Below are 18156 nucleotides of genomic sequence, written 5' to 3'. Positions count from 1 at the left end.
TCTCTTGTTGAGCGTTTTATTCAAGCTCCAGAGAGAAGTGGCCTCCATATGTCTCTTTACTCCATGGTGGACCAGGCAACATGGGTTCTCCTTTCTCTTTCAATTCAGCTTCAGAGAACCCATTTCTCTTCTGATATTCCCTTTTTGGTTCAATCCAGCCCAGAAGTCTCTGATCCATTCCAATCTGCAATGATTTCTCTTCTCAGTTGATTTTCTCAGGCTGTGTCCTTCTCAGCCTATGTGTCCTCTTATGGATGTCTCCAGGAAACCAGCCACTTAACAATGTTTCTATCAACAGTGGTCTAGGGTTTTCTTCTTGGTGTCTTCTTGATCTTCATGTTCCACATTCCTACTTAGTGGAATTGCTCATGGTTTATTTTCTTATTTTGTTTGCTTTTAGTCAGAATTCTATATCTCTCAGACTTCTTTTCAGCGCTATTGCATTTTTTCCTTTTGTCAGTCGAAGGTCTCCCTCTTCCTGCTTATCCTCTGGTTTCCAAATTCATGACGGGGGTTTTTCAAGTGTACCACACCTTATTCCTTTCCCTGTTGTTTGGGCTGTAGCCTTTTCTAATTGGTTTCCAGGTTTCTGGTAGGATTTTTTCCCTGAGAGGACACGAGGATACTGTAGAGATTGTTTCTGTGTCCTTAATGTAATTCTTTCCAGTTGGTTGAAGCCACTTTTTGTACCAATGGCCACAGCTCATCTTGAGTTTCTTGCCTGGACAGTGGTCTTCCTTATTGCTCTCACCTTTGCCTCAGGGTCGGTGAGTTCCAAGCATTACTAGCAGATTCATCCTTCACAGTTTTTCCTCATGCTAAGGTGGTTCTGCTTACGCGTCCAAAGTCTTCTACAAGTTGTCACTTTTCATCTCTCCTCATTCTCCTACTGGAGAACCTGTTTTGTATACTTTGGACTGTAAGTGGGCTTTGGCCTCCTATATTAACCGGTCAAGGCCACATCAATTTTATCCCTAACTTTTCTTTTGAACCAAACTTGTTAGGGCATTCTGTATTCAAGAGAACGATTTCCAACTGGCTGGTTGGCTGCATCTCGTTCTGCTATACTCAGACTGGACTGGCACGGGAAAATCATGTTGCAATCCACAGAGTTAGTGCTCTGGCAACTTTTCTTGTTTTCCTTGGAACTACACCATTAAGGACTTCTGTAAAGCTGCCACCTGGTCCTCAGTTCATACCTTCACTTCTCACTAATGCCTGGAGTCTTTCTCCAGACAGGATGGGCACTTCGGCAACTCTGTATTTCAAATTATATTTTCTTTGGCCAACTTTCCCACCATCCCATCTCTGTTAGCTTGGAGGTCACCCATCAGTGAGAATATGTTGCCTGCTTGTCCTGGGATAAAGCATAGTTACTTACTGTACAGGGACAGCAGGCAGATATTTTTACAACCCACCCACCTCCCCGGGTTGGCTTCTTAGCTGGTGTATCTTAACTGAAGGACCGCGCGTCCTCATCGGTCAAGAAGGCACTCGCGCATGCGCGGTTCGGGCTATTGCAAACTTTTTTAATTCTTAAAGTGGCGATGCACTTTTAAAGTGGTTCGTACCGGGGTTCCGTCAGTGACGTCATCCATCAGTGAGAATATCTGCCTGCTATCCCTGGATAACACCTGTTACGGTAAGTAACTGTGCTTTCTAGAGAACCTCGTTACCATTGTTTTGCTTCGCCCCCATCCCTCTAGGCCAGGGGTGTCAAAGTCCCTCCTCGAGGGCCGGAATCCAGTCGGGTTTTCTGGATTTCCCCAATGAATATGCATTGAAAGCAGTGCATGCAAATAGATCTCATGCAGATTCATTGGGGAAATCCTGAAAACCCGACTGGATTCTGGCCCTCGAGGACCGACTTTGACACCTGTGCTCTAGGCTGTCCTCTTAATTTCCCAATTGTGTCTCTTACAAGCGAGATGGTAGGAGCCTGTCTTTTCTGCTTGTGTTTTTTTTTTACATTAAATTTGGTGTTTGCTTACCATTTGTGAGGCACTTTAGTGCTGGCAAAGGTCCTAATCTTGGGATATCTCTGGCTGTGGGAGAACACAAGCTACCAGCGTGCTTGACTTTAAGAATAAATGGGACATCCACGTGGGATCCTTGCGAGGGTCGAGATAAGGAACTAGGACATTAGCACCCAGACCTAACGGGGGGTCAGTAGTGTGGGCAGACTTGATGGGCTATAGCCCTTTTCTGCCGTCAACTTTCTATGTTTCTAACACAGACTCCATTATAAGTGTTGGTGCAGGCTTTTAAAGAGAAGATCGATGCTCTCTTTCAATTGGAGTTTGGGGATATGTTCTAGCTTGTCACCCCATGTTGGCTCCTCTAGTACTGGTCCAGACTGAGCGTTTCTCCATGCGAGATGCAGGTACCCCTACTGCCTCCTCTTTACGGCGTCACTTTTGGCACCGATCATAGTCATCGAGCCATGCTTCTCGGTACCGATCACCTTCTAGAAAGCATCGATCTTCTAGACCAGCCCTCACAACATACGGCCCGCGGGCCGCATGCAACCCAAAATGCCTCTCACTGTGGCCCGTGTGGGGAAGGAATGTTGAGGGAAGGCGAGCTGTGAAAATACGCATTTTGCTTTTTCTCTTTTTGATCTTCTGTCCTGAAATGCTTTGCTGTTAGATCTCGCTGAGGTTCATCCTTTTCTAATCAAACAGAGGACTTTTTATTCGAGCCTCCTCAACCTGCATGGTTGGCGTCGGCATCCGTCTCCCCCATTCATCTCTGCTGATACTGGCCAGCTGCCTTTCTTTATATGCACAGCGCAAGCTTGGCATGTCGTGATGTAGGATATCTTTGCCTGGCTGGAGGGCTCGCTGTTGGGTTTTTGCGTGTTTACCTGGGGGATGCAGGAGATTCTGCTGCTCCTGCTCGAAAGCCAATTACCTCCCCTCTTAGAACCGCTCAGTTCTCCGCAGGCTACTACAACTTTGCGTACACGTAAAACGGGGACATCGCGAAGAGTGCTTTCCAGTGGCTACGTTTCGCTCCCTCTGCCGCAACTTCATGTTTCTGGCAGGATGGGACACGACACGTGGAAAGAAGTTGCAGCAGAGGGAGCAGGACGTTGGAGAAGCAAAGTCAGAGACTCAGAAAGGATGCGGAGATGGAGCATTTGAGAATGAGGGAGAGAAGTCAGGCCACGGACGGAGAGACTGGAGAGAATGGAAGAAAGATGAAGAGATGATAGGTCCTGGGAGTGGGAAGACAGATAGAATGAGGGAGACAGAAAGACCTGAAACAAAGGGAAGGCAGAAGAGAGAGGAGTAGATGTTGGACTTGGTGGTGTCTAGAAGGAAGACAGAGAAAGAAACTGCAGAGATGTGGAAATATTCTTTACCGAGGGAGAGAGAGAGGGGCAGAGAAAGACCTGGAAGAAAGGAGAACAAATGCTGGACATGGGAGGGGGAGGGGGGTTGTAAGCAGAAGAAAGAGAGAGAGAGAGAGAGCCCTGGACCAAAGGGGAAAGACAGGAGGCAGATGCTGGACTATGCAAGGTGTAGACAGAGGGGGAACAGAGAGATGCAAGATCATAACAGAGAAGGGAGAGAGGGAGACCTGTAACAAAGGTGGTGGTAGGTACAAAGGAGAACCAACACTAGATCTTGGGGGGGGGGGGAGGTGGTGGTAAGCAGAGGGAAAAGAGATAGAGACCTGGACCCAAAGGAGCTGGGGCTGGATTGTGAAAGAAATGTTGGATGCAAAGTCAGAAGGAAGTCTAACCAGAAACTAATTAAATCACCAGACAACAAAGGTAGGAAAAATTATTTTATATTCAATTTAGTGATTGAAATATGTCAGTTTTGAGAATTTATATCTGCTGTGTGTGTATAAAAAATGAAAGGAAAAAATTGCATTACAATTAGTAAAGGGGGCAGAGCTTGGGTGGGTTTAGGGTGGAGCTTGGGAGGTCTGTGGTTAGGGGTACTTAGCTTGAAGTAGCTGAGAAACACTGCTGTAGCGTACAGTATCGTAATCAATTTGACATAATTGAAGGTATGACTAAAAGATTTTAATTATTTGATCATAGGCTAGATGAGTTATAGAGAATGAGCAATCTATCAATAAATGCTGGGGAGTGAACAGTCCTGGATTTGAATATTAGAAGCAAAATTTTATAAGTTATTTTGTGGGAAAGTGGTAACCAATGTGCATTAATCAAGAGCGGTGTCACATGTCAAAATTTTTGGCTTTTTTTATTGGAAAAGCATGTGGCATTATCTTATGATACATTAATATTTGGTATGTCAATGAGGAAAAAGAGCCAAATATCAGCAAATAACAATAAACTTTTATTGATAATGACAGGAGTCACCATTCACAAGTAATTGGAAAAATTACAGTAGACTCAATTATAATTTTTGGTGGAACTCATTATGTCACATCTATAAAATGGAAAGAACAATAGCTATACAACAAGGGAATTATAATAGTTTTATTAAAATTTGGGAGCCATTAACTTCTTATTGTAATGAGTAGATACCATTTTCTAATGAAATATACACCGTTTAATGTTAGGAAGGGGGGGAGGGTTATATATTAATATTCATATTGGGAAAATAATAGAGGGAATGATGGGAGGGGAGGTTGGTAATTTTATGTATTATAAAATAGAAAGATTGTCAAGTGATATGTTTAATTTTATTGTTTTGATGTTTGTACACTTGATGTAAGATTGAAAATGAATAAAGATTTACAAAAAAAAAATAAATAAAATTTGTCTTTGGATAGGAGTTTAACTGAGGTATTTTGAATTTTGTGCAGTCTGGGAAATGCAGAAGTTCTCTAAGCATCCACACAAAAAAGTTGAAAAATAAGCAAAATAGCCATGATCATGGCATGCCATTCATCTAATGAACCATAAAAGACAGCTTAGGCAGATGGAATGTAAATGGAGATGCACCCTAAACCCTTCAACCAAAGCAATCTTTCTACACACAGCAGCCTTCTTTAAAGCAGCCCTCCTAAACGCTAAAAAAACCTTTCTACTCTAAGAAGGTAACTAAGGCCCCGATATCAACCACCCTCTTTAAAATTCTTAAGTTATTCATCACATAAAGCCAATCTCTCTACCCTCTTGCAGACCTTGCCCTCTTGCAGACCACTTTGAAAATAAAATCACTGACCTCCACAAAAAAACTTCCAACCCCATCAGCCCTATGCAATTAAGATTCTTTTAGCCGAAATGCTCTTCCTTGCAGTACTCTAGCCACACTTAATAGTCCTTCTCCCTCCAAACTCAAAACCATCGTTGGCTTCATGAAATCTTGCATAGCCCCCTTTGACCCTATTTCTTCAACCATTCTTAAACGATTCATCATATTCCTCAAACAATTTTTCCTATCCATAATTTTCAAGCCTAACTGATAGCTACTTTTTCCATGGTATGGAAAACTGCATTTATATGTCCCAAAATCAAAGATTCTTCCATTTCCTTGGCCCTTTTGGCTTCCACAATGGTATTTTTAAATAACATCCGCGCCCGGATTAAATTTACAGATGACACTAAACTGTTCAAAGTTGTTTAAAACGCATGCGGATTGCGAAAAATTGCAGGTGGATCTTAGGAAAATGGAAGACTGGGTGTCCAAATGGCAGATAAAATTTAATGTGGACAAATGCAAAGTGATGCACATTGGGAAGAATAAACTGAATCACAGTTACCAGATGCTAGGATCCACCTTGGTGATTAGCACCCAAGAAAAGGATCTGGGAATCATCTTAGACAATACTATGAAACCTTCCACTATATGTCTGGCGGTGGCCAAAAAAGCAAACAGGATGCTAGGAATTATTAAAAAAGGGATGATTAACAAGACTAAGAATGTTTATAATGCCCCTGTATCGCTCCATGGTGCAACCTCATCTGGAGTATTGCATTCAATTCTGGTCTCCTTATCTCAAGAAAGATAGAGTGGCACTATAAAAGGTTCAAAGAAGAGCGACCAAGATGATAAAGGGAATGGAACTCCTCTCATATGAGGAAAGACTAAAATGGTTAGAGCTCTTCAGCTTGGAAAAGAGACGGTTGAGGGGAGATATGATTGAAGCCTACAAAAATCCTGAGTGGAGTAGAACGGGTAAAGGTGGCTCGATTTTTCACTCTGTCAAAAATTACAAAGACTAGGGGACACTCGATGAAGTTACAGGGAAATACTCTTAAAACCAATAGGAGGAAATTTTTTTCACTTGGAGAATAGTTAAGCTCTGGAATGCTTTGCCAGAGGATGTGGTAAGAGCAGATAGCGTAGCTGGTTTTAAGGAAGGTTTGGACAAGTTCCTGGAGGAGAAGTCCTTAGTCTGTTATTGAGAAAGACATGGGGAAAGCCACTGCTTGCCCTGAATCGGTAGCGTGGAATATTGGGTTTTGGCCATGTACTAGTGACCTGGTTTGGCCACCATGAGAACGGGCTACTGGGCTTGATGGACCATTGGTCTGACCCAGTAAGGCTATTATGTTCTTATCTGTGCGAACTGTCGTTCGATAGCTAATCTCCTCTTTATTGCAAAAACAGAAACCATACTTCATGTCCAGCTGCAGGATTTCTTAGACAAAGCTAACTTCCTCCATCCCAATCAGAGAGGATTCTGACATAACCACAGCACTGAAACCACCTTAATAGGCATCACAACATATATTCACTACCACTTAGATCAGAACTGTACTTCTTTTATCCATCTATCTATCAGCAGCCTTCGACCTTGTTAATCACTCATTTTACTCAAACTACACGATCTTTGTTTACGTGACACAGCACTACACTGTTTCCACCCTTATTTATGCAATCGATCCTATACAGTTAGAATTGAACAAGGGACATTTTGTTATGTCCCTTCCAGATTCCAATCCCAATTTGCAATCTGGGAGTTGCAGAAATCCAACACTTTTTTGAGCACATGCTCCTCTCCCTTAGACTGAGAGCTAGAGCCATATCCAATTTCAATTTCTGCGATCAATCCATGCATGAAACTAACATCTGCTAGCAAACTATAAGTTAAAATAGCACTATAATCACACGAGGTGCATGAAACAACTACTTTAATACAAGGAAGGTTTTTTCTGATCAAGGACTGTACTGAATGACATGGAGGTTTAACTGATAACTCATGCCAAATCATTACTGAGATCTTTTCCTTTCTTTAAAACATTTCTCTGTAATAACATGTGAATGATATACTGTATGCTTACTATTGGTAGAATTATCTTATTATATCAACCAACCATCTAGGACACCCTAGCATGGATCACATTTTAAAGCAAATCATCAGCAAGGGAGTAACCCAAACCTAGAGAATGACACGGGGAAAAATTCTGTTCCCGTCACCGCCCCGTCCCTGGACCACCATCCTCTGCACCACCCCGTCCCCATCTCTGCCGTCCCCTTCACCGCCCCATCACCGTCTCTGCCGTCCCCTTCACCGCCCCACTGTCTCTTTCACCGCCCGCCAGGCCCCTTTCCCGTCTTCAGCGTCTTCTCATCTCCATCCCCCCACCCCCAGCACCCTTCATGCGGTCCAGAAGCTCCTTCCCGCCAGCCAGCCGTGCATTTCCCTCCTTTTCCATTACCTTTTCTTCTTAAAATGGCAATTTCTATAAGGCTACGAGCTGTATTACAGCCAGAGCCTTGAAGTCGCGTTGGATTGCCTGCTAGAAGTCTCCTTAGATGCAGCTGGAAACAGGAAGTTGCATCAGGAGATTTTTACCAGCAGGCAATGCAACGTGACTTCAAGGCTCCGGCTGTAATACAGCTCATAGCCTTAAAGAAATCGCCATTTTAAGGGGAAAAGGAGGGAGGGAGATACATGGACGGCTGGCGGGAGAGAATGGGCTGCCGGTTCGAACGCTCGGTCACCGCGCGTTCAAGATTGTTCACCGCCCCGTGCTACCATTTACCGCTCCACGGGGCGGTGAATGGCTTTGTCCCTGAACTTGCGGTGACCATTTTTTTTGTCACCGTTTTGGCAGGTTACCTGCATCTAAACGCGGCTAGCCGCAGGTAACCGCCACCGTGTCATTCTCTACCCAAACCTGTACCAGTTCCCATTCTTGTTTATAAGAAAGTGAGATTGTTTCCCTGTAACAAATTGGTTTTATGTTTGTTAGGGTCTTATAAACAGCCCCTTGTTAAAAACATCAAGATGGTTTGCAACAATTGGGTGGCGAGAAAGGAACTACATCATTGGTAGGAGATTAGGATAGGAGAGCAGGAAATGAAGTGATCACATCAACAAAAGAGAAAAAGAGCCACAGGAACACCAGGATGTGGTTCAGCAAATTCAGACTATTTGTATGTTCAAATAAATATTACATAATTTCTATATATTTCAACTGTGATTTGATGTAGGTAAGACTCACTTTAAAAAGTTTCTGAAAATAGATTTAGATTCAGCATGTAACATTGCATAATTTGGTCAGTAGTAGTTTGTATAGGTTTAGTTCAGACTATTTGTATGTTCAAATAAATATTACTGAAATTTCTGTATACTGTATTTGAGACTCATTTTAAGCAGTTTTGGAATATAGTTTTAGGTTTAGCATGCAAAATTGCATAATTTGGTCATTAGTAGTTTGTAAGGTTTGAAAAAATAAAAATCTACCCTTAAAATTGACCTACTCTAATTGATGCAAAATAGTACAAAACTTTTGTCAGTGAAAATTGGGCCCAGAAAGCTATGAATTGGGCTTTCTAGAGACCTCCCTAGGCATTCAAGGTGCCTTTTGGCTTCATATCTGTATTTCTTATCTGACATGCCCATGTTTGCACTGCTTTGTCTATGAATCTCCCTGCCCTGTGGGCAGCAGAGGAAAAACAGCCACACTATCTCTCCTACCATTCCCAACTTATAGTATAAACTAACAGGGAGGATGCAGTTGACACAGGAACATCCACACGTGTTCAGGAAGCCCCTTAGAGTTTTGAAGAGGAGAGTCATTTGTCCAATATTGGAGCTATCCTAACATTACTCAGAAGTGTAGTTATTTGTCCTTGTCTTTGGAGATCCCCCCTCCCCCCAATTACAATTAAGTACTTTGCTGTTCAGGAAGGACTGAAAAAAGAAATAAGTTTACATTTCACCGTAAGTTGTCCACATTTACAAGGCAAAAGTTTCTCAGGAGATTCACATACTAGAACATCCCCTCCCCCAAATACCATAGGATTTAAAAGTAATGATTTATGAAAAACCTGGTGTGGTACTTATGAATTCTGCAGTTAGGTGTGTAAGGTTGCTTGAGACCCCTATTCCTTCTGTACTTCTCACTCACACTGTAATTTCTGCCTAACAGGAGCTGCTGGAGAAGGTGGAGGCATTCCAGTGGCAGGCACAGGTGGCTCTGACAGATGAGTCCTCTAATTCCCTACAGCTGCATGAGCTTCTAGAGAAAGGGAGCCAGTTGGATGTTGACATACCAGAACTAGATCAGCTGCAGCTGCAGTTGAGACAAGCAGAGTGGTTGAATGAGGTGAAAGAGGCATTGGCTTCACCAGAGGAACCAGTCACGCTTCAGACTATGCGAGCACTGATGGAGGCAGGCAGCAGTGTGACACAGAGCACGGCTGTGGAAAAAGCCATGACAGAGCTACAGGATCTTCTCAGTATTTCTCAGCGCTGGGAGGAGAAAGCACAAATGTGCCTAGAAGCCAGGTAGAAGATAGCATTATATCTCTCTCTATATCTGTCTCTCTCTCTTTCTCTCTCTCTCTATGTCTCTCTCTCTTTCTCTCTCTCTCTATGTCTCTCTCTCTTTCTCTCTCTCTCTATGTCTCTCTCTATCTATCACATCCCTGTTTGATATGTCCCTCTGGACTGGCTCTGAAATGACTGATGGGTTGTCCATTTGTACCACAAATACAAACTTAGAATTCTGATCCTTGAATGAGCTGATAAGAACCCTGACCAGTCCCTGCTAGAATCGGTATTCCCAGTCTCCAGCAGGTGGTGGGCCTTTCAATCTCAGCATTTGTGTTCTTTCCTTTCTTTATAAAAAAAAAAAAAAATCTTTATTTTCTTGCTCTGTGTCTGTGCTCTGTTGAGGTTTCCGTTTTGCTGGTAGAGGCTAAGACCCACAGGGGTTCTCATTAGGCTCAGGGGTGCTATAGTTCTGTGGCTGGATCCTTCCCCCCTCTCTTCCTTTAGATTCTAAAAAGGCCTGGGTTGGTTTGACTTGTTGCTGTGCTTCAACCCCTTTGTGGGAAGGGAATCTAAAGTTCTGTGGTGGATATCCACACATAGTTAAAAAAAAGACCAAAAACAACCCTCTGATCAGAGGCTTAAAGTTGTAACCAAGAGTAATTCCTCTCTAGCACCGGCAGTAATGCTTCATGTGCTCTTAAGGCTATCTTCCCACAGGGCCTCTGGTTTTCTTGTCAGAGGAAATGAAATTTGGTCTCATGAGTGCTGATAAGCTCAGAAAGTGCACAGTTTGTCAGCATCAGGATCTTACTGCTGCTGGAGCATGCAAATATATGGCTTTGGAGGCAGCAGGGCTTTGGCTCTGGGTGAGTCCATGGTTTCTCAGGCCCAGGGGGCAAATGTGTCTGTTGCTTTAGGGTCTGAGCCGGTTCCCCAGAGGTTGACAAGTTCACTTTTGGAGGGTACCACTGCCATTTTGGATTCCCAGATGCTGCCTTTGGAGCAGCCTCTGCAGACCTTGCTGTCCAGTTCCAGTCTTGGGATGTACAGGAAAATCTTCCCGAAGGGGACTTTCCTCCAGAGTTTGTTTTGTGAAGTACTAAACCTTTTTACTAAAGTAGTTTAATGCCCTGTCTGATCTGGGTCCTTCTGGGGATGGAGGGAGGTCTTCTCTCCCAAAATGTCAGGGAATAGATTGGACGAAGAGAACTTTTCACTGGGGGTTATTGAGGTGTGTCACTGCGGGACTACCGGACTGAGGCAGTGCAATTCAAGATGGACGACATCGTTTGTAACCACACAGCCTTGTCCCTGCCAAGATAAGTAACATCTTTTCGATATACATCTTAAGTGATTATTGATTATATACACCATCCAGGAAGGTAGGGAGGGTGCGATGATGTGTGGCACACTGCTTCATTAATACTGATGTCTGTATGAAAGTGGTGATTTACTATATATACTCAAATATAGGACGAGATTTTTGGGCCAAAAATTGGCCCAAAAATGGGCATTTCGTCCTATATTCAGGTCATCAACCCGACCCCCCTCCTGGATGATACGACAGGCTGGGACACCCCCTGGCGCGCTTACCTTTTGTGCCATTTTTAATCTTTGGTGGTCCAGCGGTGTACAGGGCAGGAGCGATCTTTCCACGCCCTGCCCCATACTGAGCCTCTCCGTCCCTGGTTCCCTTTTCACGGCCAGCAGCGCACTCGATAGGGCCGAGCTTTTTGTGCTTCCTGCTCGGCCCCGCGCTGCTCTCTGAATCGCCGCCACCAGTTCTCGAGTATATACAGTGCTGAGCATTAATCATTTTTATTATTATTTTATAGATTTATTTTTTTGTGTGTGTTGATGAAGAGGATGACATGCCCCTGGATTTGTTGGAGTCTGAATCCTTTGTTGGCGGATGGTGACTTGGATGGGTATTTGGAGGACTGGGAGCATGAAGGTGCTGGGGAGATCTTTTCTTCCCCAAATAGATGCCACCTGGAGAGGATCCCTTTTGTAGTTATGTTTCATAAAGAGGATTTGCAAGAGCTTGAATACTTAGTCTCTCTTCTACACTTAATGATGAGCCTGTGTCTCAGGAAGTGAGAACAGTGGAACCCTTGGTTAAGGGTATTAGGAAGACCAGTAGGTCATTTTCCATGCATCAGGATATCAAGGATATGCTCTCTTTCGGTTGTCTAGGTCCATGATAAGTCTTTAACTCTGATTTTGAGTGGTATTTGGCTTGCTAAAAACCTCCTGTGGAGGAGTGTGTGGCGCAGTGGTTGGATCTACAGCCTCAGCACCCTGGGGTTGTGGATTCAAACCCCGCGCTGCTCCTTGTGACCCTGGGCAAGTCACTCAGTCCTCCATAGCCCCAGGTACGTTAGATAGATTGTGAGCCCACCGGGACAGATAGGGAAAATGCTTGAGTACCTGATTGTAAAAACCGCTTAGATAACCTTGATAGGCGGTATATAAAATCCTAATAAAACTTGAAACTTGAATACAGTTGTTTCTACTGTCACCAAGATGACTACAGTGCCTGTGGATAGTGGTACAGCCCTGAAGGACCCTCAGGACTGCAGAATGGATACTTTAGTGAAGCAATCTCAGGTTGCCATATGTGGGGGTTTGGTTTAATATGAGGTTGGATAGGTCTGCTGCTGTTTTTTTCTCTAGTGGATAAAGGAGGTTGTTGGATCGAGATGAGCTTAGCCTTCCTGGCAGATGCACTTTGATTTACTCAGGCTTCAGCTAAGTCTGTAGCATTAGGTGTGTGAGCCAAGAGCTCAATAAACTTCCCTTTCATGGTTCTTTATTGCTTGGTGAGGAGCTAGCCAATTAACCAAAAGTCTGGGTGAGTCTAAAGTACTGTACTGCATTTCCCAAATGATTGCTCTAGATCAGTGGGGCACAGGTTTGTGGCTGGCAGGGGTCATATGCGTGATTTCATAGCGTTTTTGGTCTGGGAGAGTAGCTATCTTCAGATCTTATTTTTTTCAGCTTTCTCAGTCCTTTAGTGAAACCAGACGTGGAGGCAAGGAGCCCAGTTGCAGGAGCATGTTGCACATTGAAGATGTTGGAGCCCATCTTCTAATCGCTGTAGGTGTTTAGTTGAGAGATTTTTATTGTAGATGGGCTCAGATCACCTTGGACCAGTGGTTTCTCGATGTAGCTAGATAATGGCTACACCTTAAGAGTTCACTCATTCTCTACCAATTGCGTTTCTAGTGTTTCCATGTCATTCCTATGTGAAAGAGAGTGATCAAAGATACTCTTGATGGGCTCATTCAGCTGCAAGAAGTGTGCCCAATCCCTTGGTTAAAACTAGGAACAGGTCATTATTCTGTGTATTTAGTGGTTCCAAGGTAAAAAGGTACCTTTCGGACCATCTTGGAGATCTCTAGGGAGTGAATTGAGTGCTCAGAATTTCAGGTTTTTGCATGGAAACTCTTGGCCATTGTGATAGTCAGTTCAGGGAAGTTTCTGGCTGCACTGGACTTGATGGAAGCGTATCTTCACATCCGGTTCCTTGGGCTCATCAAAGATTCCTTTATTTTGCAATTTTGGGGAAACTGTGTTATGCAATGCCTTTTGGCCTAACGATGGCTCCTTCTATACTTTCTAAGATTATGGTGGTAGTGGTGGCGGCCCTCCACAAGGACAGGATCCTAGTCCATCCATATCTGGACAGTTAGTTGATAAAGTGAAATCATATGAAAACTGTCAGGTTATAGCACAGGTAATTCAGTTTCTGGAATCCCTAGGACCTTGGAATACCTAGGTGTCTGTTTCAACACTCCAGGGCTGGGTATTTCTTCCTGGGTGAAGGATTCACAAGCTTCAAGACCAGATTTGCAGTCTTTTCCACTGTGGAGTTCAAGAACCAGGGAATATCTTCAGGTTGCCATATGTGGGGGATCTCAGGTCCTGAGATCGATGGCAAGTTCCATAGAAGTGGTACTGTGGGCCAGAACTCATATGAGGCTTCTACAGGGATCTCTTTATTCCTGGTGGCGTCTCTAGTTGAACTTCTTAGAGGTCAGATTGCCACTCTGAAGGGCATCATGAAGGAGTCTCAAGGGGGCTCAATTCTTCCAATCTGTCGAAGGGAGTTTGGTTGGATCCCCTCCCCATGGATGATGGTAACTACTGATGCCAGTCTGAGGGGCTTGGGAGCCCATCGTCTGTCAACTGACTTAGGGGATCTGGTCTGGAGAATGGCATGGTGACTGTTAACCACAGCTAGCCGCTGGTAACCCACAGGAATGGGGCGATTAAAAGATTGGTAGCCGCAGGTATAGGGACAAGACTGGACAAACTGCAGCTCTACACTCTTGAGGAGCATAGAGAAAGGGGAGACATGATTGAGACGTTTAAGTACATCACAGGTCGTGTCGAGGCGGAAAGCAATATATTCTTCCCCAAGGGACCCTCGGTCACAAGGGGGCACCCACTCAAACTCAGAGGAGGGAAATTTAATGGTGACACCAGGAAGTATTTATTTACAGAAAGGGTTGTGGATCACTGGAACAAACTTCCGGTGCAAGTGGTCAAGGCCACCAGTGTACTCGACTTTAAAAATAAATGGGACATCCACGTGGGATCCCTACGGGGGTCGAGCTAAGGAACTGGGTCATTAACGCTCAGACTTGATGGGGTGGGTCAGAAGAGTGGGCAGACTTGATGGGCTGTAGCCCTTTTCTGCCGTCATCTTTCTATGTTTCTATTCACTGCCCCGTGGATTGGCGAATGGCTTTGTCCCCGCAGTAAAGTATCTGCCACGTGTTGCCTCCCTTCCCACTCCTCCTGGTCAGCAGCCTTTCTCACGATCGTGCGGTCCAGCAGCCGCAGTCCGAGCATTTCTTCCCTTCGTCGGGCCATCTCCCTCCCTTCCTGTCAACTTTGCGGGTGCTTTACAGAATTGAGGTTTTCTCCAAGTGGCCCAGGCGCCATAGCCTTCTCACATGTCATGCGTAACTGCCCCAAAACTTCTCCTCTAACGCAACTTCCTGTTTCCACCTGGGCTCATGCTAGCAGAGAAGTTTCCATGTAGTCACATGTGACCTGTGAGAAGGGTATGGTGTCTGGGTTGCTTAGAGAGAGAACATCGATTCTGAAAAGTGCCTGCAAAGATGATGGGAAGGGAGGGAGATGGCCCAATGAGGGGAAGAGGAAAGAGGAACAGACGCTGCATGGAAGTGGGGAGAAGAAAGAGAGGGGAATAGACGCTGGATGGAAGTGGAGAGGAGAGAGGTGAACAGTCACTGGAAGGAAATGGGGAGAGGAGCAGACGCTGAATGGAAGTGGAAAGAGAAAGGAGCAAATGCTGGATGGAGAGGGGAGAAAGGGGAACAGATGCTGAAGGGAAGTGGAGAGAGAGGAACAGATGCTGAAGGAAACTGGGGCGGAGAGAGGGAGGAGCAGATGCAAGGAAGTGGGGAGGAGAGAGGGGGAGCAGATGCATGGAAGTGGGGAGGAGAGGGGGAGCAGATGCATGGAAGTGGGGGATGAAGAAAAAAGGGCACATGATGGATTGGAGGAAAAAGGATAATCAGATACTGGAAGGGGTGAGGGAAAGAGGTGGCAAGCTGTAGGTAGACACAATGAAAGGGAAATTAAGGACTGGAAGGTAAGAAAATAGACGAGGTAGAAAACAAATTAAGAAGGAAAAGAGCAGAGGAAGGGAGAGGGGAGAGAGATACCAGAGCATTTATGGGGGGAGGAGGAGACGGATACCAGAAATGGAAGGAGGAAAGAGATGCTAAAAACCACCTGGAGGAGTGAGTGAGAGATGAAAGTGAAGAAGACAGAGATGCCTGCCCATGGGGAGAGAGGAGGGAAGAAGATAGGTGCCAGACCAATTGGGGGTGGATGGGAGAGAGAGATGGAAGGGAGAGACAGACAGTTTCTGGGAGTGACATAGAAATAGAGCAAATGCTATATGGAAGAGGCAGAGAGAAGGCAGACAGTGGATGAAAGAAAGAGAATGACGAGAAGATGAGGAAAGCAGAAACCAGACAACAAAGGTAGAAAAAAAAATCTATTTCTTTTTTTTTTTTTCGCTTTAAGATAAAGTAGTATTGAAGCTGTGTTGATAAACTTTTATAAACAAAGCCCTACCAGCTGAACTCTTCCTCTAGTTCGGCAGCCAGAACTCTAATTTATAAAATGACAATTGTACAGAATATTGTTTCTTTTTATACTTTAATAAAAGCAAGTTCAGTATAAATCTGTTAGAGGCTTGAACAGATGGTTTGCGGGGACGGGATGGGGCGGAGACAGGGACCGAGCTCACGGGGACGTGGAGCGAGTTTGCGAGGGTAAGGCGGAGACGAGGACAATTTTTTCCCCCATGTCATTCTCTAATCTGGTCCTGAGAAAATGAGCTTTTCCATCAACTTTTTGGAGACCAGGACAATACAATTGGTGCTATAAGCATTCCAGGGTCTGCTGATAGGCAAGATGGTGAGAATCTTGCCCAAAAATGCCATAGTAGAGGCATATGTCAGTTGCCAATGTGGGATAGTCGTCTAGTGAAGAAGATCCCCCCCTCCCCCTTCTCGGACCTGTCAGCCTCTCGTGTGGCAAGGAAGCAGGATATCCAGGCAGATTTCCTCAGTCATCAGATGCTGGATCAGGGAGAATGGACCCTGAATGCCAAGGTTTTCAACAGCATTGTTTGTTGGTGAGGCATTCTGGTGATGGATCTCACAACAACACAGGGAGAATACCAAGATCTTTTGATTCTTCAGTCACAGAAAGAATCAGAGCTTGGAGAAGATCAATGCCCTGATTTTGATCTGGCCAGCAGATATTTTTTTGTTTCTTCCATGGCCTCTGGGTCGTGTCATCTGTAGTTAAGTCACTAAGGTCTGGTGGTTTTAGGGGCTCCAGATTGGCCAAAAAGACCGTAGTATGCTAATCTGATGCATCTTGTAGGATTGTCACTGAGGCTTCTAGATTCAGTGGATCTTACACAAGGACTGACAGCCTTGCCAAATATTGTATGATTTTCATATAACTTGGCTCTTGAGAGGGTAGGCTGAGGAAGAGAGTATATTTCGCTAAGGTGATCATCGCAATGCTCCATTTTAAATGTTAATCTACCTCTCTCACTTATGTAAGGACTTTGGATTTTTGAGAGTTGGTGTGATTATCATGGAGTAGTGGTTTTGCATTCCTTGGTGGCATAGATTCTAGATTTTCTGCAGGATGGTTTCAATAAGAATTTGGTCTTAATTTATCTTTAAGTTCAAGTTACAGCCTTGGCGTGTTTTTGGGGCCTTATTAAGGGCAAGCCCTTAGTGAGCCATCTGGATGTCATCCTTTCAGCCACTGAGGCATTTGCATTAGTTCTGGTTCAACCACCCTTTGAGCTGCTGTCATCTTATTCTCGCAAAGATCTTTCTCTGAAGTCGGTGTTCTTTGTCATTTCCTCAGCCAGATGTGTGTTGAATTGCTGGCCCTGTCATACAAGTGCCCTTTTTAGAGTTTGCCAAAGAAATTTTTTTTATCTCCAGTTCCTTTTTTCTTCCCATGGACTTAATGCCCTTTCATTTGAACCAATCTGTGATGTTGCCCACTGTAGGCTTCTCAAAGGGCTCTGAGGAGTAGCATTCACTATGTATACTGGATATCAGGAAAGTTTTGAAGGAGTACCTTGGTAGTCTAGACTAGTTTTGGCATACAGACAACCTTTTTGTTCTCCTATGCGGCTGTCTCAAGGGGCTGGCATCATGAGATGGAATAAAGAGATAATTGGATCCGTGTACCTTCTTTGTGGTAAGTCTTAAGTCTGTTATCCCAGGACCAGCGGGCAACATATTCTCACATATGGGTGACGTCACTGAGGGAGCCCTGGTACAGACCACTTTAAAAGTGCATCGCCACTTTAAGTCTCTAGAAAGTTCGCAATAGCCTGAACCGCACATACGTGCGAGTGCCTTCCCTCCCGACGTAGGGCACGCGGTCCCTCAGTTTCTTAGTTTCCGTGGAGCTAAGAAGTCGGGTTTTTCAACAGCTATTGAAATCTTTCTCCACTGCCTTCCCTCTCTCGTGGAACTCTGATTTTTTTATTTTGTTAACTTTTATTAAAAAAAAAAAAAAAAGTAAAAATTTTTGTGTTTTCCCTTTTGCAGGTTTGGCCTGGTGGGGCCTTTCTACCATCATGGCCTCAGATTTTAATTTAGCTGAGGCCATTTTTCCTTCAATATCCTGCCCGCAGATGGGTCACAAAAAGTGTGGACGTTGTGCTCGGCCCATCTCTGTGATCAACCCGCATTGCTGGTGTCTCCAGTGCTTGGGGCCCGAGCACCATCCTGAAATCTGTTCATCTCTTTAAAAAAAAAAAAAAAATGACTCAAGAACCACCTTATTCATTAGCGTCTCCTCTTCGGTGTCACAATGGAGGGCGATTCAACACCACTGTCGACGGTGGCACCGGCTAAATCACCGCACTAATCGACATCGGTGAAGCCTTCTTCGGTGTCGAACATT

General features: G+C 44.5%; 1 protein-coding gene across 3 annotated transcripts in view; it reads left to right on the top strand.

The window, feature by feature from the left end:
• The window catches only part of KDM5C (lysine demethylase 5C), a 261961-nt gene that overhangs the window by 165527 nt on the left and 78278 nt on the right, over positions 1–18156 (top strand). For all 3 annotated transcript variants that reach the window (XM_033921375.1, XM_033921366.1, XM_033921383.1), the window contains one exon: positions 9314–9672. In XM_033921375.1, the coding sequence (XP_033777266.1) occupies positions 9314–9672 (359 nt within the window). The remainder of the gene's footprint in view (positions 1–9313; positions 9673–18156) is intronic.

Source organism: Geotrypetes seraphini, chromosome 1 (assembly GCF_902459505.1).
Source record: "Geotrypetes seraphini chromosome 1, aGeoSer1.1, whole genome shotgun sequence".
In the NCBI taxonomy this organism is placed as follows: Eukaryota; Metazoa; Chordata; class Amphibia; order Gymnophiona; family Dermophiidae; genus Geotrypetes; species Geotrypetes seraphini.
The sequence above is the reverse complement of the archived record's forward strand: the minus strand, read 5'-3'. Positions and strand labels throughout refer to the sequence as shown.